Source organism: Arachis hypogaea, chromosome 15, assembly GCF_003086295.3.
Source record: "Arachis hypogaea cultivar Tifrunner chromosome 15, arahy.Tifrunner.gnm2.J5K5, whole genome shotgun sequence".
Taxonomy (NCBI): domain Eukaryota; kingdom Viridiplantae; phylum Streptophyta; class Magnoliopsida; order Fabales; family Fabaceae; genus Arachis; species Arachis hypogaea.
Window position 1 is genome coordinate 154,159,078 of NC_092050.1, and position 23,956 is coordinate 154,183,033.

General features: G+C 34.0%; 4 protein-coding genes across 4 annotated transcripts; 3 read left to right on the forward strand and 1 right to left on the reverse strand.

Moving 5' to 3' along the window:
- Positions 1–321: 321 nt before the first annotated feature.
- Positions 322–1,179, forward strand: LOC112747256 (miraculin-like). Its single transcript, XM_025795216.2, has one exon. The coding sequence runs from the start codon at positions 360–362 to the stop codon at positions 993–995; it is 636 nt and encodes a 211-aa protein (XP_025651001.1). The 5' UTR covers positions 322–359; the 3' UTR covers positions 996–1,179.
- A 5,703-nt stretch (positions 1,180–6,882) lies between these two features.
- Positions 6,883–7,813, forward strand: LOC112751518 (miraculin-like). The gene has a single exon (XM_025800677.3). The coding sequence runs from the start codon at positions 6,930–6,932 to the stop codon at positions 7,581–7,583; it is 654 nt and encodes a 217-aa protein (XP_025656462.2). The 5' UTR covers positions 6,883–6,929; the 3' UTR covers positions 7,584–7,813.
- Positions 7,814–13,121: 5,308 nt separating this feature from the next.
- LOC112749310 (uncharacterized) lies at positions 13,122–14,162 on the reverse strand. The gene is made up of 3 exons (XM_025797566.1): positions 14,136–14,162; positions 13,919–14,054; positions 13,122–13,825 (listed from the first exon to the last, which is right to left on the reverse strand). The coding sequence occupies exons 1-3, from the start codon at positions 14,160–14,162 to the stop codon at positions 13,122–13,124; spliced, it is 867 nt and encodes a 288-aa protein (XP_025653351.1).
- An 8,268-nt stretch (positions 14,163–22,430) lies between these two features.
- Positions 22,431–23,335, forward strand: LOC112747257 (miraculin-like). The gene has a single exon (XM_025795217.3). It carries the CDS (start codon positions 22,461–22,463, stop codon positions 23,112–23,114), a length of 654 nt encoding a protein of 217 aa, XP_025651002.1. The 5' UTR covers positions 22,431–22,460; the 3' UTR covers positions 23,115–23,335.
- The last annotated feature ends 621 nt before the right edge of the window (positions 23,336–23,956 follow it).

Genomic DNA, 23,956 nt, shown 5'->3' on the forward strand with positions numbered 1-23,956 from the left:
AAATATATAATAGAACTTAGAGAGATTTACATACATAGAACTTCTGAGTTTTGACCCCCCAAAAACGGAGATTTACATATATATAGCTAGCTACTTGATTTGATAACAAAGTATAAGAACATCAAGAGTTGAATAATATGGAAGAACATGATAAATTACAAGCAATAATAACCTCAAATTAAAAGGCCAATAGTATTGTTTCAAACCATTGACCTAAATAATTGTTCATACATAATAAGTTATATGAAAACCCCACAGATTAGAACCATATTAGCATCTATAAATTGATCATCATCTCCAACTCCAATCATCTCACAACACAAATTAAATTACTAATAATTCCTAAATAATCAACAACAATGAAGATCACACTATTTGCACTAGCCCTTCTCATAGCCTTGAGCTCACAACCACCACTTCTTGGAGCATCTAATAATAATGCTTCACCTCTGGAAGTTCTTGACACTTCAGCCAAAATCCTAAGAGCTGATTCAAATTACTATATTGTCCCTTATTGGCCACAACCCACAAAATGTTTAACTAGTGGAGGCCTAGGTCTCACTAGCATTGGCCAAACATGCCCTCTTGATGTTATTCTTGTGAATGATAGAAATCATGGTCGATTACCACTATCATTCACACCAATTAACGCTAAAAAAGGCGTTATTCGAGTCGACACTGATCTCAACATCAAATTTGCCGCTAGAACAAGTTGTCCACACCATTCTACGGCGTGGACACTTGAATTTGTTGGTTCTAAGGCGCCACAGTGGTTCGTCACAACCGGTGGTGCTCTTGGGAACCCGGGTTGGAAAACCATGTACAATTGGTTCAAGATTGAGGAGTATGATGGGGCTTATAAGTTGGTGCATTGTCCAAGTTTCTTGCCTCACAAGCATCTATGCCAGAATGTTGGTGTGGTTGTTGATCGCAATGGGAATAAGCGTTTGGCTCTCACTCATGTTCCACTCAAAGTCCAATTCCAAAAAGCATGAACAATTTAAAAGTCCTACTTATATATATAAATAAGAATAATAAGTAAATGTAATTTCTTTTTATACTTTAATGATGTTTGTTCAATAATAACGTTTATATATATGAGGACCCTCATGTAGGGTTCCTTGTAATAATAACTTTATGAATTAATAAATAAATAATACAAAATATGTTTCCCGTAAAGTTACATAGTTTCCGGCTATTTTTAAATTTTTATATACGAATTATTAGATGTGTTAGTGATTATATTCAGTATCATTATTATTAATTATTACTACTAGGATTATAAGCCAGTACTATGTACTGTATATGCATTTTGACTAAATGAATCATCATTTACTAGATTAGCCAAATAAATTGTTCCTTTTTTTTGTTTTAAAAAAATTATCAAGAGACCGTAATTAATTAAACAGTGTAGCATGCCCAAAAATTTAGTTAGAGAGACTGGGCTTCAATTTTTAGACTTAGCTTGATCTTATATTCTTAGCCCTTTAGCCTGGTTGAAGAATACATGGAAATAAATCAGTCCAAAATTGCCAATGAGCCATAGCTCACACGGCATTTCGGCTGCAAAACGGAAAAGAGAAAATGGGCATTGGATCTACCATAATTTAAATTTTGTTTATGGATATTACTATATTATCCTAAAAAGTTTGTAGTACCTAGATCTACTACCTTATCTTGGTATTCCGTGTGACTAACAAATTGTAACGTGTTCTTTTAACTAAAATAATTTATTTTTAAATTAATTTATAACATTTAAAAAACTTGTGAACAAGTTTTAAAATTTTTAATTAATTAGAATTAGCTAATGGTGATATACTTTCATATGTATAAATAATAGTTTAATCTTTTAATTAGATCAAAGTAGCCATATTCTTGTATAAAAAAAGTTACCTAACAAATCCATCCCTTGTTTTAAAAAATAAACAATACGGTTCTCAAGCATCTTCTTAATTAGTTGAAATAATACAACACTTTCATGATGACTTTACCTACAAAACAAAGGGAGGGTGAGTTAATTAGGCAAAGAAAGCCATCATCAGTCAACCATTTCAGTTGATGGCTTCAAAAACAACCGATTCTGACCATAGTAATTAAACATTTTATAACATCCTAATTTTAGTTTCTTAGTCAATAAAAGTGTGTACTTTGATCACGATGGGTAATGAGGTACAAGGTATTATATATACTTTAGCATATATAAATTAAATCAACCTCATATATATATAGGTTTGTGAATTTGTGATTAGTGTTCAATGAAGATCACATTACAAGCACTTCTCTCACTCTTTGCCTTATGCACAAAACAAATATTTTTCGGAGGATATGATGATGATTCACCTAACCAAGTTCTTGACACATTAGGGAACAAGCTCAGAGAAGGTGAAAATTACTACATTATCCCTGTCCAAGTCCAAGCTACTAATAATAAATTTTCAATTGGCACCATGATTTTAAATTGCACTTTCAATGCGGATCCGGTGTGCCCTACTCTTTTTTTGGGGGTTGTGGATGGAATAATAAACCATGGGCAACCATTATCTTTTTCATCCATTAAACCAAACAAGAGAGGTTTTGTTCATGTGTCAAGGGATCTCAACATTAAGTTTTCTTCATCATGGGTCCAAACAAGTTATTGTTGTAATAAGGGATATTCAAGGGTGTGGGAGATTGGAATGTTTGATAGGTCAACGAGGAAGTGGTTTGTGACTAGTGGGGGTAGTGTTGGAAACCCTAGTTGGAGAAGCATAAAAAAGTGGTTCAAGATAGAGAAGTATGAAAAAGGTTATAAAATAGTTTATTGCCCAAGTTTTTGTGAGTATTGCAAGGTTCAATGTAGGGATATTGGAGTATATGAGGATCAAAATGGGAACAAGCGTCTAGCCCTCGTTGATGTACCTTACAAAGTTCAATTCCAAAAGGCTTAGTAAATAGAAAGCTTAATGGCTAATTTAATAAGCTACCTTTTACTTTACTTAATTAGTTTTGATTTTCGTAGCCCTTATTCTACGTACTGATTCTTAATTCACTCTTTACTCGCTTTAAATCTAATTTTAACTATTTTTATTTTAGTATATGTTGATGATATACTCGTTACTAGTGACAATGATAATAAAATTTTTCACATTAATCTCTCAATTTCACTCAGCTTATTGCTTTAAGGATGTGTGTAGTTGGGGAAATTATAAATAATTTATAGGAATTTTAAGATGAAAATATCATATTCCTATATTTGGTTTGAAATTTGAAAAGTTATTTCTAAGCAAGTTTGATTCCAATGAATCAAAATACCATCATTTCAATTCCTACCTTTTTTCTGAGTATATTTGATTCCCATGAGAATGGAATCTGAGTAACAAAGTAATACTTGAACCACATACCCCTAAAGGATTTGGATAGTGTCAACTATTTCCTTGGTTTAGAAATTATAGTCTTTCTAATCATGAATTGCATATTACTCAACCTAAATACTTTGGAGATTTGTTGGAAAGGGCTGGTATGCTGCAATCAAAGCCGGTTCCTTTTGTTGGAAAGCTTTCGAGACAAATTCAAGATCACAGAAACTTCGATCATCATACGTTTTTTTTTTTTTTTCATTTCTTTGTGTGTGTTGGGACTAGTGTTAATCATAGAAGAGAATTAACCAATTCTGTTACTTAAGGACCAAGTCAGACACATTCACGTAGTGGAGTGTATACGCTTTATATATAAGGGTAGGAGAATCTAGTATGCTTAGTATATTTATGTTTATGATGATTATAACGATGATGCAAGTATTGTTAAAATTAAAGTTATATATTTTTTTAAATTTTGGTAACAGTTTTTTTGACAATATAATATTTTTTAAAACAATATAACCACCGTAATATAAGTATATTAAAATGATTTATATATATATATATATATATATATATATATATATATATATATATATATATATATATATATATATCAACTATGTTACACAGAAGCGGAAGTTAATACAAGAACAAGAGATAAGGGATATATATATATATATATATATATCAACTATGTTACACAGAAGCGGAAGTTAATACAAGAACAAGAGATAAGGGGGTAATGCCCTGAAATTAAAAATTTTAATGTATAATGGTTTTTAATTTTTATATTACCCCTCTTTTTTAATTTTATTTTTTTTTCTTTTTTCTTGAATTATATTGGTCTCATTTTAAGAATTATTTTAGTTCTGTCTCTAATATTACGTGTATATCAAAATTAGTTATTAGTATAAAATATATGTTAAAATATAAATACACATTAAAAATAAATTAAACTATACATGTTGATACGTACTCTATATCTCGGCTAACAATCCAAAATTAAACTCGGCTAATAACCCGGAAAAGTCAAGTCAGAGCTCGGTTACGTAATCTGATAACAGCTCCCAACAAGTCAAAAACTATCTCCAAAATCGTTACCACAAAATCTGGACGAGCTTAACAAAGCTGGAACCTTCTCAAACCAAGTCAAACGTTATCATCAAAACTGACTTCAGTAAGCGTGGAGAATCCCAAAACAAGCTCCAATTGAACAAACTACACGCTTATATAAGCAAGTAAATAAGCTTGGAAGAGAGGTCAGATAACTTATTTCTGATTTATTATTATCACTTCTATTAAATCATATTCTTACTTGAGTAGAGAACTTTGAATGGTTTCAGATAGATAGATATTTTAAAGGGAAGTGCTAAGGGGACAATAAAAATTTTGAACAATATGAACAACCACCAATCAAATAAAAATACACTACATTCTAATTTAATGCTACTAATTAAATTTACTCTTTTAACTTTATTAATTCACATTATTTACACATTATTCAAAAATCTTGTTGGTTACTTATACTTTTCCTATTTTAAAACCAGTGGAGGAAGATACTATTACTTGAAGCTGTAAGCTTTTAATTTTAGTGGCTGCGGTAATGTGAATAATTAGTATCGGGGGCGGTAATTGTTGAAATTATAGATGAAACCTAACTTGTTGGAATGGGAGGAGGAATTGAAGAATATGGCGTGCAAATTAAATATATATATGAATGATCTTCGAATCACTAAAAGTCGTCGTAACTTATTTAAATTCAAGATTCTTAAAATTGAGGTCAATATATATTATTGACTAATTGACCAAACCATACACATAAGCCTCGCTATTTACTTTACGTCATCATTTCATTAGAAAGAGTTAGATTAACAACCTATTAGGCTTAGGCGCTTAGCTATATCCTTTTCTTCCAATACTTCATTTGCGTTTTCACCTTCCTCATTTATGTTTATCATTTTGTATGTATATAGATTATATATATATAAGGGGTCGATTATTGTATGATGTTTCGTATATACAAGGTGTTCTACGAGCTATATTTATATAATAATCTCGGACATCATAGAAGCAAAACCAAACTGTGTACGCTATCCAAAAAGTAGTCATTAATTATGAACTTAGGACAAAAGAAAATTAAAGGGGAAAGAAAAACATGCAATTTCAATTAGAGTGTACATATCAAACATTGTTTCTAAGACTTTTCCAAATGAAGAATAGCAATACAAATTTGTATATATGCATGTGCTTCTTAATTAGCTTGCTGACTAAGGTACTAACTACTAACTAAAGCATTACAGAACATTCACTAATAATGCCGATAATTGCGTGGAATTCGATCTAGTATAACTTAACAAGGACAACTCTATCGGCCAAAATAATTGACTTGAAATTTATTTTCTTTTCACTCCATGCATAATTATATATGTTGCTATATGGATTTTGTTAACAAATATTTTAAGATTTTTTTAATTATAAAAAATTATATTAGAAGCCGTTTATTAATTTAGTCTGTATTAAAAAAATATTAAAAAAAATCCTAAATTTCTTAAAATTTTAATTAATATTTCTATTTTAAGTTTGATTTGTCATCTTATAACTCAATCTTTATTGTGCATTATAAATTATAACTAGGCCTTAATTATCATTCATTCATTACGTAACCGACACCTTCATTACTGACTTAATGACCATTATTTTGACTTAATGATCAAAGGTCATACCATCAACTTTATTCATCAACTCTATGCCTATAAAAGACACAAATTTCTATATACACCATACATTCTAGATAGATTCTAGAGATATTCTAGATTCATAGAATTATTATAATATACAACACATGATAACTTCTATTTCATATCTTACATTCTATATTCATAGAATTATTCTTATACCTCTTAAACACTTACTGACTTGAGCGTCAGAGTGTCTTTTGCAGGTACCCACCCCTTGTTCTATCCTTGCTGACGTATAACTCATCATCCTGACGAAAAGTTTGAAGACATTCATCGACAAACGAGTTATACACCGACCAAACTTAGCAAGAACAAAGTTTATAAATAATGTTTTTAGAATATTTACTAACAAAATCTTTGATATAAATTATGTTGAAATTTAAAATTAGCATATGTCGTAAATTTAATGTTATAGACTCTCATGTAAGTGGAATGAATTTTTTCAATTTTTTTTAATTATTCGGTAAGAGAAAGTTTCGGGGTCAATACTTTTATTAAAATTTGGCTAATACTTAACCAGCAAAAAAAAAAGTGAACAATCTCATACTATTAGATATAATCGTACACTATTAAAAATACTAATAATAGTTAATTGATTACTACAAATCACAAAATCTATTAATTCTATAGTACTCCTCATTTGGTAAAGTGTGATTTCTCTCATCTTACACTTTTTAAGTGAAATAAAAAATATATATAAAAAAAATTAAATAATAAAAAATTATACTTTAACAAATAATTAAAAAAAATTGAGAGAACACTCCCGCTATATATATCAATATATGTGGTTTCCATGAACCAAGATTTACATCCACCACATCATAACATATCATTTACCATCATATCAACGAAAATGAGGCCACTAGTCTTTCTTTATGCTCTTCTCTTTGGTTTGTGCAGTCATCCATTTCTTGGTGAAGCTCAAGGAGGGCCAATCATGCAACTAGTGATTGACACAGATAACAATACTATCCAGGCCGGCAAGGACTATTATATCCGGCCCGTCCCCACCAGCCCATCCATCATTTGTCGGCCGCTGCCATGTCCAGTTGGCTCCGGCTTCACCCTTGAATCAACAACACCAAACAAAACCTGTCCTCTTAACGTTGTGGTCCAGCGTGGGACAGGTCAGGCAGTAACATTCACACCGGTTAACCCTAAAACAAATAGGGAAATCTACACTAACTCCGATTTGAACATCAAATTCGACGTTAAGTCGAATTGCTCTGAATCCACGGTGTGGAAGTTAGTGAGTGATGCTTCAAATGGACAAAGGATTGTGACAACTGGTGGTGTTATTGGAAACCCTGGAAATAACACAGTTAACAATTGGTTCCAGATTCAGAAGGATGATAATGATTACAGCTTCTATTTCTGTCCTAGGGTTTGTGAAACTTGCAAGCCAGTTTGTGGGAACATTGGTGTGTTTCAAGATAGTAACGGGAATTCGCTTGTTGCTATCACTGATCAACCATACAAAGTTCGGTTCCAGCCAGTATCTTCTTAAATCGATCAAATTAAACCTCCAATGATATGACAAATAAATAAAGTATTTGCATGTATATTTCTTTGTTTTTACTATATAGTTTGTAACTTTGTGACACTGATATTGTATCGTTCAGTGTTGGCTTGGATTTGTTGATGATATACACAAGAGATGGAATAGTAAATAAGTCATCTAATAATTAGTGAAATGCATCTCATGCTGGAATAAAATTGTCGTTCATGTTGTTGTTATCATTAAAGTGCGAATAAACTTGATTAATTAGAAACCTAATATACAGTAGCTTAGTGCAAGCACTCCAGCTCTTAACAATTTGAATAAGTCAATATGAGAAGAGAATAAAGGGATAATTAGTAATGACTTTGAGTCTTTGACTTATGTCTGTTCTATCTGACCCTTGGTGCGTGGTTTTGATAGGGGATATTATTTTTAATTTGCTGGTTGGGTTAAGTACTTAAATCGTCCCTAACATTTGAGGTGAAAATCAAAATCGTTTCTAATTTTTTTTTGTTATTAAAATCATCCTCAACGTTACAAAACGTTATAAAATCGTCATTTTTCCACTTCAATTTTATTTTTTTTAACCATATTACCCTTCATTATTAATAAAAATAATTAAAAATAATATTAAAAAATTAAAACAAATCCCACCCCTCAACCCTCCCCCTCCGCCCTCCCTCCCGCCTCCCCCCTCCCTCACCCTCCCGTAATCTCCTCGGCCCACTCCCTCACCCCCCACCCCTAAACACTCACCCCTCCTCCCTTCCGTAACTCCCTCACTCACCCTTCCATAACCCCTTCAGCCCACTCCCTCACCCCCCCTCATCCCTCACCCATCACCCCACTCTCGAAGACCGGTGGCGTCCGTGAAGACCGGTGGCGGCGGCGAGGACCCTTCCCCTTCCCCCTCTTCTTCCTGAAACCCCCTCCCCCCTCTTCTCCCTTCGCATTCCCTTCCCCTTTTTCCCGAGGAGCAGAACGGCGGTGACAGCGAAGAACGGCAGCGGTAATGAAGACCGGTGGCGGCGGCGAGGAGAGAAGAAGAAGAAGGAGAAGGTGGTGGTGGTGCGGTGCAGCAGGGCGGCAAGGCGGCGGGTGGCGGTGCGGCAGTCCCCTTCCCTCACCCCTCCCCTCTCCCCCCTCCCGGCCCCTTTTTCTCGCGCCCCCTTTCTTTCTCTCCCCACCCCGCTTCTCTGTATCTATCCCTTTCTTTCCTTTCTTTTTTATTTATTTTATTTTATAATTTTTTTAATGAGGGGTAGTTTGGTAATAAAAAAATAAAATTGGTAAAAAGGATAATTTTAAAACGTTTTTGAACGTTGAGGATGATTTTAATAACGAAAAAAGGTCGGAGACGCTTTTGATTTTGACCCAAGACGTTAGGGATGATTTCAGTACTTAACCCTTTGTTGGTTAGTATCATATAATATCTATTATATCTATTATTCTATTATATCTCTAATTTTACAACCAAAATATGTCACATATCACTTTTTTATTACAATTAGAACTCGAGTTGAAAAACCATGTACAATTGGTTCAAGATTGAGGAGGAGTATGATGGGGCTTATAAGTTGGTGCATTGTCCAAGTTTCTTGCCTCACAAGCATCTATATGCCAGAATGTTGGTGTGGTTGTTGATCGCAATGGGAATAAGCGTTTGGCTCTCACTCATGTTCCACTCAAAGTCCAATTCCAAAAAGCATGAAAAAAAATTAAAAGTCCTACTTATATATATAAATAAGAATAATAAGTGAATGTAATTTCTTTTTATACTGTAATGATGTTTGTTCAATAATAATGTTTATATATATGAGGACCCTCATGCCCTCATGTAGGGTTCCTTGTAATAATAACTTCATGAATTAATAAAAAAATAATAAATTTTTATATATGAATTATTAGATGTGTTAGTGATTATATTCAGTATCATTATTAATTATTACTACTAGAATTATAAGCCAGTAGAGAAAATGAATCATCATTTACTAGATTAGCCAAATAAATTAAAGTGATTATTGAACATTAGTTCGTAAAAGAAGCTGAAGGAAGAGAATAGAGTGATGGACAATGTGGTTATGGAGATGATAGAATAGAGAAGGAGGAAGATGGAGAAGATGATGACAGGTCTTAACAAATCGGACTTGTTATCTAAAATTCTAGATTCATGGGATCTATTGAAGACAACAAGCTAAGTACTTGAGAGACATAGTCATTAGTTTTTTGAGTATAAATTGGTTGGGAATAAGTTGAGGATTTTTTTTTTTTGTGAACATTGAAAGTACAGAGTGTGTATTATGTAATTTGAAGTTGCAGTGTTAGACTGTTAGGGTTATATAAGATGTGATGGAAATTGGAGGAGAATAATGTTATTTTCAAACAAAAGGGATCAGAAATCATTTTATCCTTTGTTAGAGTTGCCAAAGACTATTTTATCTTTCATTAGAGTTGACGGAACAAAAGACTCAAATAATTAACGGAGTACAGTTAGGACTAATCGAATAATTAATTTTAGTAAATGATATTTTTTTTTTTGGTGACTAAATAGAAAAAAAAGAAAAAAAAAACAGACAAAACCAAATTAATTGGCTAGGGTCATATCTAAATCTATTAGATGTTGAAGCTCACTCCATGGTTGGCTCCAATTCGAGTGAATGTCCTCGACAGAAGCAGCTGCTTTAGCCATACAATCTGCAACACTATTTGCAGTCCTCTGAATTAAAAGAATAGAGACTCTCCAATTCCAATTCATAACCTCCTGTATATGCTTTGCCAAATCCCATTCCGGAATATCCTTACCAAGCATTCTTTGGTTTACCAAGAAAAGAGCTTCTAAACAGTCTGTTTCACAAATAACCTCACGAAATCCACTCTCCCAAGCAAGAAGTAAGCCTCTCCAAATTGCATACAATTCAGCAAAAAGAACACTGCACACTTCGACTTTCCCAGTGCAACCTTTCAACCAACATCCATCAGGATTACGAATGATACAACCAAAACCAGCATAGCCAGAAGGAGGAAACCAACTAGCATCACAATTCAATTTAACAGAATAAACTGGAGGTGGAACCCAATGCAAACAAAGTGAAGGAGGAGACAGAGATTGATGCATAGCAAAAATAGTGTGAAACTCCCTTACTGAACTACGAATCAAACTCACCACTTTACTAGCACTCCATGAATCATCTATATTAAATAAGTCATGATTCCTGCTTCTCCAAATCCACCATATGGTCGAAAAGAAAAGAAAATTATTTTCACTCCTTGCACCTCTATAGAGCCAATCATGTAAATTCGAGTTATCTGAATACAGGCCTAAAAGGTTCCAGACCTCCTTGGCACTAGGGCACTCCCGAAGACAATGAAGAATTGATTCAGAACCATTCTGACATCGATGACAGGTGCTAGATAAAGCTAAACCACGACCCAAACGAAACTCTGCCGTAGGAATAGCATTATGAAGACTGAGCCAAATCAAGAACTTGTACTTCTCAGGAATATGCAGTTGCCATACCCACAACCAATTATCATGCTCATTCCAGTCAAACTTTCTTTTGGCTAGCCAACTGTACCCACTCCTAGCTGAGTAAAGTCTAGAAGATGCCACACCCCACGACCAACCCGAACTCTCTCCAGCATTCAAATCCGGATTATAAGCATTCAAACGCTGTTTGACATCTTCTGGAATGATAGAGAAAATATCATGGAGATTCCATTGACCATCTTTCCAAACGTCTTTAATAGTTAAATCAGAGTCAGATATATGTACAAAAGGGACATCTTGAGCAATTGGACCCTCAATACTCCAATTGTCAAACCAAAAAGATTGATCAAGTGACCCAACGCACCAAGAGAAGGCATCCTTAAGAGCACCAAAAGCCTTTGAGATACTCTTCCAAACATGAGAAGCATTGCAAGGGACAGGGCCATCTAAAACTCCCTCATTCCTCATATACTTCGCCCTCAATAGAGCAACCCAAGGCTTGTCCTGACAATGAAAAAGTTGCCACACCAATTTACCAAGTAAAGATATATTAACACACGCAGGATCTCTAACACCCAGGCCACCAAATTTTTTTGGAGTGATCACGGTCCTCCAATTAACAAGAGAAAGACCTTTACCATCAACTTGACCCTTCCAAAGGAACTGTCTCATCATAGAAGATAATTTATCACAAACCCAATTTGGAAAAAAGATACCTGCATATGATAGACAGGAATGGATGCTGCAACAGAATTGATCAGGCAAAGTCTCCCTGCTTTATTTAGAAGCCTTCCTTTCCAATTAGCTAATCTTCCCCTCACCTTTTCAATCACCGAATGAAAAGAAGCCCTACTGGTACGGGAATGATTAAGGTTAACTCCAAGATATCTTCCTAAGTCCAAAGCAAAACGTATTGAAGAAACACTAGTAAAAATATCTCTTCTACGAGCAGTCACATTTTTAGAACAAAAAGCTTTAGACTTTTCAAGATTCACTTTCATGCCAGATGCCTTGCAAAAAATGTTAAGAGAATGCATGACCATTTGGACCTGACTCTTTGTAGCCTGACAGAAGAGTAAGAGATCATCTGCAAACATCAAATGAGAAAATTTTGGGCCACCCCTAGTGACAGAAACTGGTTTCCACACACCCTCGACCACCTTATGAGATATATAGCAAGCAAGTCTTTCCATACAAAGCACAAATAAGTAAGGAGACATTGGATCGCCCTGTCTAAGCCCCCTTCTAGGAGCAAAACTATCCAATCTATTCCCATTCCACATAATAGAAAGAGATGATGCACGGACACAAGTCATAATCAAATTAACAGTGATGATAGGAAAACCAAAAGCAATGAGAGTACTCTCCAAAAACCTCCAATCCACCCTATCATAAGCTTTTTCAAGATCAATTTTAAAAGCAAGAGTACCTTTCTTGGATTTTGTGTGCTTCATAAAATTCAGAATTTCTTGGGCCACAATAATATTATCAGGAGCACCACGACCCGGAATAAAACCTCCTTGTAAAGGACTAACAATATCTGGAAGAAAAGGCCGAAGTCGGTTAGTCAATACTTTTGTGATAATTTTATAAACAACATTACACAAGCTAATAGGCCTGAAATCCTTCATAAAGGTAGGGTTATCAATTTTAGGAATAAGCACAATCAGAGTTTCCATGATGCTAGGATTTAAGAACTCTCCCAAAAAAGCGCTCCGGACAATATTCCAAATCTCAGTGCCTACTATCTCCCAATATTCTTTAAAAAAATAAGCTTGAAAGCCATCTGGACCAGGAGCCTTAAAAGGGCTCATACTAAATACTGCTGACTTGACTTCCGCAAAAGAGACAGGGTCAATTAACCTAGCACAAGCCTCAGTACTTAGTGTGGGCATCGGAACATCCCCTAAACAATCAACCTCAACCTCTTCCGTTGTACCAAAGAGATTCTTGTAAAAAGAGAGAGCTTCTTCCTGGAGAATATCTGGATCAGTAGACCAAGACCCATCTCTAACATATAATCCATGTACTCTATTATGGTTTCTACGTACCAAAGTCTAAAGATGAAAGAATTTAGTGTTTCTATCCCCATACTTGACCCACTGCTCTCTAGATTTCTGGTACCAAAAAAGTTCCTCTTGCAACAAAAGCCTATTGTAATCTTCCCTCAGTTCAGCTTCTTTAATTCTCAGAGATAACACATCGGTAACCTCCAAACGCCGTTGAATCTGATCAATCTGATATTCCAGCTTATTTTTTCGCATAAAAATATTTCCAAAAATCTTTGAGTTGAAGTCCAAATAAGCCTGTTGAACCATCTTAAGCCTTTCGGTAACGCCTCCAAACTCTTGATTCCAAGCCTTACTAATAACATGTTTATAAGAAGGATGTGTTGCCCACGCAGCTTGAAACCTAAATGGACGTGAACCTTTCACTCTGGGGCTACCATGACAACGAACTAAAATAGGACAATGATCAGAATGAAGCCTGCTAAGAATTTCAGAATAACCCTCAGGAAACATTGTCATCCACGCCTCATTAACTATAGCTCTATCCAACCTTTTAGCCAAGTCCCTGCCAGCCTGACCTGCTCTATACCAAGTATATCTCCTACCAGTCACTTTAAGATCAAAGAGCTCACAGTCATCCAGAGTAGTAGCTAATAGACTAGCTCTGTGAGAAGAAAAATAAGCACCTGTACTCTCATCTGGTGCCACAATCTCATTAAAATCACCAACGGCCATCCATGGTCTATTATGGCCTGAATTAATAGAACGCAAATGATCCCAAAGCATACATCTTTTTCCGAATTGAGGACTCCCATATACTGCACTACAAAGCCAAACTAAGTTACCCACACTCACTTTTACTGTGATACATTGGTCAATTTGATCAATAACCACACAAGAAGCATTAGCAATAGAAGATAGAAACCAAATGCCACCCCTGTGTCCTACTGCTTCCTCAATACCAACACAATGAAAACCCAACTTATCCCAAAAATTCTTCAAATTATTAAACATGGTATGAGTCTCAAAGAGAAAGAAGAAAGATGGTTTATATATTCTCACCAAATTTTTGCAATGCACACGGGCCATCTTGTTAGACGCACCCCTCACATTCCAGGCTATGATATTGAAACTATCCATAAAAACAGCAAAAAGAGAGCTCCAATAACAAACCCGAGACTCAACATGATGTCCCTGTCTTTGACGATCCTGCCTTTAATGGACCCTCAAGTTGCAGCCCAATTTTCTCCGTCGAAACTTGCACCATACCCGCCGTCGATGCTCCATCCTTATCTACTGGTGAATTCTGCAAAGAGTTTGGGCGAGGACGCTTTCGCACAGTGCCATTTGTTGTCTCACCTTGCTGCTGATGATGAACATTGTGCCGGGTCCCCGAAGAAGCCATACTAACCGGTTTTCCAATATTGATGCCCCTGCTTAATTTTACTTTGGATCCAGTTGTATGTGTTGTACGTTGGTGATTAGGCCTTGTCCAAGTATTGGTAGCCTTGTTAGGAGTCTTCTTTACTTTTGGTTGGACCTGATGGGTGCTAAGAGAAGGCTTTTGACCCATTTTATACTTTCCTTTCCTAATCACTTGAGTCCAACCTTCCAAATCCTCATGTTGTGCATGGTCTACATGAACAGCATGCAAATCACTTTCCACCAAATCTGGAACAGTAACATTTACAGTCTCATCTCCAAGATTCTTGCCAAAATGAAAACTTTCCTTTTCCACATGTACTGGATTTTTTGAATTTGAGTTTTCTGGCTGCTTTGCTACATCGCTGATCACCTTGGCATTAGTTCCTCCTCCTGCATTGCTGTCAGTCTTGCACACCTTCATATCATGACCAAACTTGAGACAGGAGCCACAAATAAGGTGAAGACTTTCATATTCAACCTCATATTCAACACCTTCAACAAGAATCTTCTTAGTCACTGGCAATCCTAAATCTATATGAACACAGGCTCGAGCATATCGTCCTCTTTCAGCTAATTTTGTTGCCAAATCAACCTTAACGGGAATGCCAACTGCAGCCGCAACACGGAGCATTGCATCTTCTTGGTAGCACCAAATTGGTAATCCGGAAATTCTAATCCACACTAAAGTTGCTCCAAAACAGTTTTCACTTGATCTAAACTCTTGATCCCAAGGCTTCACAGCCACATAATTTCCTTCGATCATCCACGGATATATATATATATATAGAACTTTGAATGGTTTAAGGTAGATAGATATTTTAAAACCAGAGGAGGAAGATACTATTACTTGAAGCTGTAAGCTTTTAATTTTAGTGGCTGCGGCAATGTGAATAATTAGTATCGGGCGCGGTAATTAAACTCGTCATTAAACTCGGATTCAATCAATATATTGCTAGACTTATATCCTGTTAAATAACTTTTAATTTAATTGTTTCATATAAGTAAGTAACATATCGGATTGCAATCAAAATTATTTAGAGACAAAGAATTTAAAAATAAAAATAGAAATGTGTTAGCAATTACCAAGGTCAATATTTTAAAGTAGAAAGTTAAATTTACCAAGTAATTATCGAGCATGCGGACCTTCCAGGTAATTGTTTTTTGTCCAATAGCAACATGCATTTATTACTCTAAGTTACCATTATTCACATATTCATCCATTAATAGCTTAAACATTGAAACAAATACTAAAGATGATTTGCTTTGCTAAAAATAAGTACCTGTTAATTTCCTCCCAGCAGGCACACAAGATGTTTATGTCTAACATGACCTATGGCCTCCACTTCAATTATGAATTCTCTCTTCTTGTTCTCTGTTAAATAATTTCAAATTTTAATCACACAACAACAACTACCCTCTAATAATGGAAAGAATCATCGTCAAATAGTCTCAACTACTGTCTAGTGCTATAATGAAAGAAAGGTTGAAAGAAACAAATCAAATAAAGTATCCTTACAATTTTTAAGAAGTTTTTTTTACTGCACTCATTTCTATTGATCAATCTGCCCTGTAAATACATAAACTGCTTCTTACCATTCTTGGAGCTTCCTTCTTCCTCATACATCGAACTAAAACCTCTCTCATGGAGATAGTTTGAACTACACTGACTAACATTATTATGATCACAAAATAACACTCATGCAAAAAGAAATATTCACAAAGATTAGGCTCTTAAAAAAGTTGAGTATATAAAAAATTACATGTTTGAAGAATGGATGCTACAATAGTGATCTAAATGATGGAACTTCTTCTTCTGAAGTGGTTTAAAATATACAGAACAAGATGCATAAAGTCAGACTCAAAAGTAAGAAACACAAGAAATGCCAAGAAATATAAACAATAACTCTTGTTTGCTACTTTGCTATGGCGATGGCCATTACCAAAATAATGTTGATTTTAGGAATTTCACCATATAAAAGAGAACTAAGGTTAATTAGGAATGTAATTAATCACATTAGTACATACTACTAAGTAGCTAATTATATTTATACATTTAAATTATACTTTATACCAGTAGTTCATTCTCTATACCTACAAAAGGATAAATGAATAAAACATGCAAATTCAAGCCAACGTACTCATCTCCACCAACAATAAGACAAGAAGAGAAAACTTAAATCGACCTTTTAGAGAGGTAAGATTCAGAGCACTACCTCCAGAGAGAGTGAGGGTGAGAGAGGTGCAATAGAGCAATTTAGAGTTTCTTCAAGTCTTCTTCGTGATTCGGCTTGTCGGTAGAATCAGATTGATTTTGCTTGCTTATTCGCCAACTCGAATTGACGGCACTCGAACTGCAAATCGTGGTCCCTTACTCTTCCACAAAATGTCTAGTGCGATCGTATTCAGAACCTAAACAGGAACGAACTAAGCAAAACGGATTTGCTATGAAGGTTAGTTGGCTTGATCTGAGTGCAGGAACTAAGAAATTACGGATTTGGAGAAACTGAAGAGAATATTATTAGCGAAAGGGGTTGGCTACATGTTATCAAACGTGAATCGCAGGAGCTAACAAATATGGGATTTGGAGAAAAAAGAAAAGTGTGAGTGAAAACTGGGTGAGTGGGCTAAATAAGAGTTGCATTTAACATTGCCGCTAAAAATTTCATTTATCTTATTATAGATGTTAATTTGAAGGGAAAGTATAGGGAGCCAATGACCTAAGCGTACAATGTGTTTAGAAAATATTAGAGATATGATTATTAGTGTTACATTATCCTGTCAGGTTACGCTTTTGTGATGAGTGGTTTCAGGATATGGTATTAGAATTTCAGATCCGGAAAGTCAAAAGTTTGAATCTTGGTGAACCCAAAATTAGCTTTTTATAACATGAGATGTTTATTATCCCTGATATCCGGATGGTTATTATGGATAGTATAGGTGGTATCCGGATGATTTAGCCCATTGTACACATTTTACGCTTAGGCCATTGTCTCCCTAGAGTTTTGTTTAGTGAAGTAACTATCATTTTTAATTTAGAGTAAAATTTAACTTTAATAAAAAATATTAAATTATAAATTTTATAACTTTAAATTATATTTCAAAAATTTTACATACTAATTAAAATTTAGAATTTTGACTTTGGATTTTAAAAAAATAGCATCAGTAAAATTTAAAATAAATAAACTTAAAATTTAAGAATTTGATTTCTTTGGATTGAAAAAGAATAAAAATTTTGTACATAGTTAAAAAATGAACTTCCATGAAATTAATTTTATTTTATTTTCTATTAAATTAATAAAATGATAATAAATAGATAGAATAATAAAATGTAGGTATAAAACTAATATTCTGAATTTTAAGAGTTATGACTTTGTTCATTAATATTGTCGTAAATTAATAGTGAGTAATTAAATTAGTTATTATTCTAATCAATTATAGTTAGTATTTTTTTATTTTCTAGAATTAGCTAGAGTTATTTTGTTAAAGATAAATATGTACTTTTTTGTACTCTTTTGGTACTCTTTTTATAATTTTAACATTTATTTTCAATTAAATCATTTATTCTATCACTAAAGTCTCTAAATTAATGCATACTATAAAATTGGGTACTGAAACTGCATTTGGCTAGAAAGAGTACGAATAAAAAAATTTGACAACTAAAAAATATAAATGGTAAAATTGTATGTATATGAATTAGTCTCTTTGATTACATTACAATTTGATTTTTATAAAGTAATGAACAACATAACCACACTAAAAAATTAATGTTAAATTAAGAAGGAGAAATTAACCAATTAACCAAATCAGCGCAGAACTAGTAGTAAGTTAAAAAAAAAAAAAACAAGATTCGAAAATATGGTAGAGTATAGGAATCATAGCAAATGAGAAAATTGCACATCATTAACAACATCTAAAATCAAACTATTAGCCTACTTTATCAATTTTTGGCAGCACTCGAATGAAAGGAGGAAAAAAAAAACTAACAATTGGGAAATTGAAAAAGTCTGCGCCCTGATAAATCGAATTTACTTTAGATTAGAGTTTAAAATTGGAAAAAAGTATAAACTGCATAAAAATATTTTGAAAGGAATGGATGAAAACACCAAATTAAACGCGAAATTTTAAAGTGAAAATCGTTCGAATTCGTCACGGTGAGCTTAAAGTATGTGGTAATTGAGAGAACTCATTTCAAGTTGACCACAAACAAATAAAACCGTCCAAAAATTCTACAAAATTTGACCACAAAGATATAAGACATTGCAAATTATTACTACAATCATATAAATTTATCACTATTTTTTATTAGTGAGTATCTTCCCGTTGGTAATACCATATTTCTGGTAATGCGTCGTAACTTATTTAAATTCATGATTCCTAAAATTGAGGTCAATATATATTATTGACTAATTGACCAAACCATATAAGCCTCGCTAATTACTTTTCGTCATCATTGCATTAGAAAGAGTTAGATTAACAACCTATTAGCTAGGCTTAGCTATATCCTTTTCTTCCAATACTTCATTTGAATTTTCACCTTCGTCATTTATGTTTATCATTTTATATATATAGATAATATATATAAGGGGCCGATTATTGTATGTTTCATATGTTTAAGTATAAGTTACATTAGAAAAGACAAGGTATTCTACGAGCTATCCAAAAAGTAGTCATTAACTACGAACTTAGGACAAAAGAAAATTAAAGGGGAAAGAAAAACATGCAATTTCAATTAGAGTGTACATATCAAACATTGTTTCCAAGACTTTTCAAATTAAAAATAGCAATACAAATTTGTACATATGCATGTGCTTCTTAATTAGCTTGCTGACTAAGATACTAATAAAACCATTACAGTACATTCACTAATAATGCCTATAATTACGTGGAATTCGATCTAGTATAACTTAACAAGGAAAACTCTATTGGCCAAAATAATTGACTTGAAATTTATTTTCTTCTCACTCCATGCATAATTATATTTTTTTTGTGACTTGAAAAAAAACAAACAATAACAAAAAAAAAATAAAAAATAAAAAATTGTTTAAAAAAGACAATCTCGTTGAATATATTACTTTCAAATTCCTTTTAAGGCAACGAAAGATTCATTTAAGGAGAAAGAGTCTTCATTGCAGTCTTTGTCATGATGTCTGCGACTGTGTTTGCATCTCTCAAGATCAATCGGAGATCAACACGCCATTTCTAAGATATGATATTTCAGATTTTTAACACCAAAAAATCAATAAAATCAGAGTAGTCCTGTAAATTATTGACAATAGTAAAGGCCTCCACACAGTCTGTCTCACATATAATCAAGGTTGCGAGAACCGGACCGGTCAATAAACCGGTGAAGTCACTGGTTCAATAGCTTACTGGTTCGACCGGGGTTCAACCGAGGTTCAACCGGTTTAATTAAATATTAAATAAAATTATTAAAAAACCTAAAAATAATTTTAAATATATAAATTCAATAATTTCTAACTTAATAAAATTTAAAATTTCACATAATAAATTATCCATAACTTAATATTAGAGGTTCACAAACAACTTCAAACATCAAAATTTATAACTAAACAAAAAAAAAACGCACATAATGGCAAACTCATAATGTTCTACATTCAAAAGAAACAATTACTAGAAGTTTTCAACTAATCAAAGGTGCAACTCATGAAAAGAGAAAAAGAATTGAGCCTTTAATGTACTCATGGATGACAACTTGGAGCCAAAATCAGCCAGAATCTTCTTGGCATCAGTGGTAGGGTTTTTGTTTGATCCTAATGCCTTCACAATATGTCTTGTTGCAGCTATCAAATTCTCTTCTCTTTCTAGTTCAGGAATCACAGGCTCAGATTCCTCAACAGCCATAAGGAACCAAAAGAAAAAACTCCAAACAAAAAGGAAACAAGATTGATTGAACCTTAAATACAATACCACTTCCTTCTGTAAAATTCTTTCACCACACAGCTTCAATAGTAGTAGCTCACAATACACACCACACAGAACAATGAATTAGCAGCAGAACCTTATCAGGACCAATCAATAAAGCTCAAAAAATAAATTTTGCACATGGGTATGAAGAAAAACCTCCTTTTTCCTGCATAAACCCCAAAAAGTTACCTTTTTTAGTCAAAGAGACAGAACAAAACCTATTACTACAATAATCAAGTACTTATATACTACAACCCCAAAAATGAACCATGAACAATAAAAAAGAATAAGAAGAAGATAGCACACAGGCCTACCTCAACCTCCACAGAAGAATAAGGTTAAAACAGTTGGAGTCTTCAGCAAAGATCTGCAGAGACAATAGAAACACAAGAGAGAAGAAACTGAGTCTTACCGACGGCGAGTGAGGACGCGGTGTCGGCGACGCCCCAACGAGTAGGCGAGCTCGGCGACGGCGAATGAGGAGGCGTGCTCGGCGAGAAGCAGGACGCGGTGGTGGTTGCGGCCCTCAACGTCGGCGCTGCTGTGGATGGGTGTGGGTGGCTCGGTGGCGCTGCTGGGGCTTGGTGGGTGAATGCAATGGAAAGGGGAAAGAGGAATGGAAAATTCAAAACTGATTAGGGTTGCTTGGGGGGTACGCGATTTCAGATTTCTCCTTTCTTTTTTTTTTAAAAAAAAAACCCAAAACGACGTCGTTTTGAATCTCAGAGTGCAAACCACTAAACCGTCAAAAAATCAGACGATTCTTCCGGTTCGTCGGTTAACCGTCGGTTCGACCGGTTTTTTCACCGATTCTTTGCCAGTCGGTTTTCGACGTTACCCAGACCGGCTAGGTAACCGGTTCTCGGTTATTCCGATTGAACCGACCGGTCCGGTCTGGTTTTCAGAACCATGCATATAATGTCTCTTTGCCCAAGTCTCATGCTAAAAGAAAGCCTCTCCAAATAGCAAACAACTCTCCTTACAAAATGCTACGACTCTTAATTGTTCCCAAACAGACTCGTTGCCACCTTTCCTTCCAATCTCTGCTAATACAAACAAAATCAACCCGAGCACCATTGCCAAGATAGGTAGCATCACAATTAATCCTAAATGTACCCACTGAGGGGGAATCCAAGAGCCACTAATGGTGGAGGGGATAGACAATCGTTGTAACTCAAAAATATTCTGGAGTTCCTTTTCCAAGGACAAAGCCATACCAGTCACATTGTCTATGGTCAAATGCTTGTGAGGACGAAAGATCTCGTTATTCCTCGAACGCCAAATCCATCAGAGACCAGAAAAGAATCTAAAGGGGCGCTGTTTGCTATTTTGTAAGAACCAATTCATCAAATTCACTGGTTGACAGGAGATCCCTAAAATTTGCTAAACTAACTAGGCTTTTGGACAATCCTAAATGCAATGTAAAACTGATTTCTGACCTAAAAAATATCGTAGACAGCTATCCGTATGCGAAATGTACCTCCTGAAACGAAATGTAGCCGTAGAAAGAACCTTCCAAAGACATATTCATGCATAATTATATACGTTGCTATATGGATTTTCTTAACAAATATTTTAAGAACTTTTTTAATTATAAAAAATTAGAAGCCATTTAAATTTATTTTGTATTCAAAAGTCATTAAAAAAATCCCTAAATTTATTAAAATTTTAATTAAATATTTCCATTTTTAGGTTTATAAATAATTTTTTAGAATATTTATTAATAAAATTTTTGATATAAATTATGTTGAAATTTAAATTCATACATGTCATAAATTTAATATCATAGACTCTCACCTAAAAGAAAATAGATTCTCTCAATTTTTTTAATTATTTAATAAATTATAATCTCTCTCATCTTACACTTCTCAAGTGAGATAAAAAAAATATATATAAAAAAATATTAAATAATAATCACACTTTAACAAATAATTAAAAAAAATTAAGAGAATCCAATCCTTCTTGGTTATATATATATGCGCTTTCCATCAACCAAGATTTACATACACCACATCATTTACCATCAGATCAACCAAAATGAGGTCACTATTCTTTCTTTTTGCTATTCTCTTTGCTTTGTGCATTCATCCATTTCTTGGTGAAGCTCAAGGAGGGCCAATCATGCAACTAGTGATTGACACAGATAACAATACTATCCAGGCCGGCAAGGACTATTATATCCGGCCCGTCCCCACCAGCCCATCCATCATTTGTCGCCGGCTGCTATGTCCAGTTGGCCCCGGCTTCACCCTTGAATCAACAACACCAAACAAAACCTGTCCTCTTAACGTTGTGGTCCAGCGTGGGACAGGTCAGGCAGTAACATTCACACCGGTTAACCCTAAAACAAATAGGGAAATCTACACTAACTCCGATTTGAACATCAAATTCGACGTTAAGTCGAATTGCCCTGAATCCACGGTGTGGAAGTTAGTGAGTGATGCTTCAAATGGACAAAGGATTGTGACAACTGGTGGTGTTATTGGAAACCCTGGAAATAACACAGTTAACAATTGGTTCCAGATTCAGAAGGATGATAATGATTACAACTTCTATTTCTGTCCTGAGGTTTGTGAAACTTGCAAGCCAGTTTGTGGGAACATTGGTGTGTTTCAAGATAGTAATGGGAATTCGCTTGTTGCTATCACTGATCGACCATACAAAGTTCGCTTCCAGCCAGTATCTTCTTAAATCGATCAAATTAAAGCTCCAATTAATTAATAATAATATGACAAATAAATAAAGTATTTGCAATTTTGCATGTGTATTTCTCTGTTTTTACTATATAGTTTGTAACTTTGTGACTGGATTTGTTGATGATATACACAAGAGATGGAATAGTAAATAAGTCATCTAATAATTAGTGAAATGCATCTCATGCTTGAATAAAATTGTCGTTCATGTTGTTGTTATCATTAAAGTGCGAATAAACTTGATTAATTAGAAACCTAATTTACAGTAGCTTAGTGCAAGCACTCCAGCTCTTAACAATTTGAATAAGTCAATATGAGAATAAAGGGATAATTAATAATGACTTTGAGTCTTTGACTTATTATGTCTGTTCTATCTGACTCTTGGTGCGTGGTTTTGATAGGGGATATAATTTTTAATTTGCTGGTTAGTATCATATAATATATAGACTAAATACATTGACCGAAATTGGTGGTGGTATTTCAATTTTAATTTTCCAATTATTTTGCTGATCCAAGTTAATCTTTTCTACTAGTGCTTCAATCAAACTTAATTATCTAAGAAACTGAGTTTTGTTCCAATATGAATTTCCAATCAAATGAATTTGGGCAGTACAAAATATTAATTATGAATGGTGTTTAATTTTTTAAAAATAGATTCTACATTAATACAATTTGAAAAAGGAATTTTTGGACAAATATAAATAGGACATAGTTTGTGTTAATACATACACAGTTACAATAATAACAAATATTTTTCTCTCTTTCTTTTCATATACTATAATATTATAAATTCTCTTTTTTTCTCTCTCTGTGGGTATTAATATATAAATGTTAATATAT

What these genes read in the sequence shown, in the direction of transcription:
- LOC112747256 (XM_025795216.2), top strand. Translation starts at nt 360, where the DNA reads ATGAAGATCACACTATTTGCACTAGCCCTTCTCATAGCCTTGAGCTCA.
- LOC112751518 (XM_025800677.3), top strand. Translation starts at nt 6,930, where the DNA reads ATGAGGCCACTAGTCTTTCTTTATGCTCTTCTCTTTGGTTTGTGCAGT.
- LOC112749310 (XM_025797566.1), bottom strand. Translation starts at nt 14,162, where the DNA reads ATGGCCCGTGTGCATTGCAAAAATTTG. An exon ending in GTGTGCATTGCAAAAATTTG is followed by an intron (nt 14,055 to 14,135) that starts GTGAGAATATAT and finishes TTTTGGGATAAG; the next exon opens with TTGGGTTTTCATTGTGTTGG. An exon ending in CACAGTAAAAGTGAGTGTGG is followed by an intron (nt 13,826 to 13,918) that starts GTAACTTAGTTT and finishes CTATTAATTCAG; the next exon opens with GCCATAATAGACCATGGATG.
- LOC112747257 (XM_025795217.3), top strand. Translation starts at nt 22,461, where the DNA reads ATGAGGTCACTATTCTTTCTTTTTGCTATTCTCTTTGCTTTGTGCATT.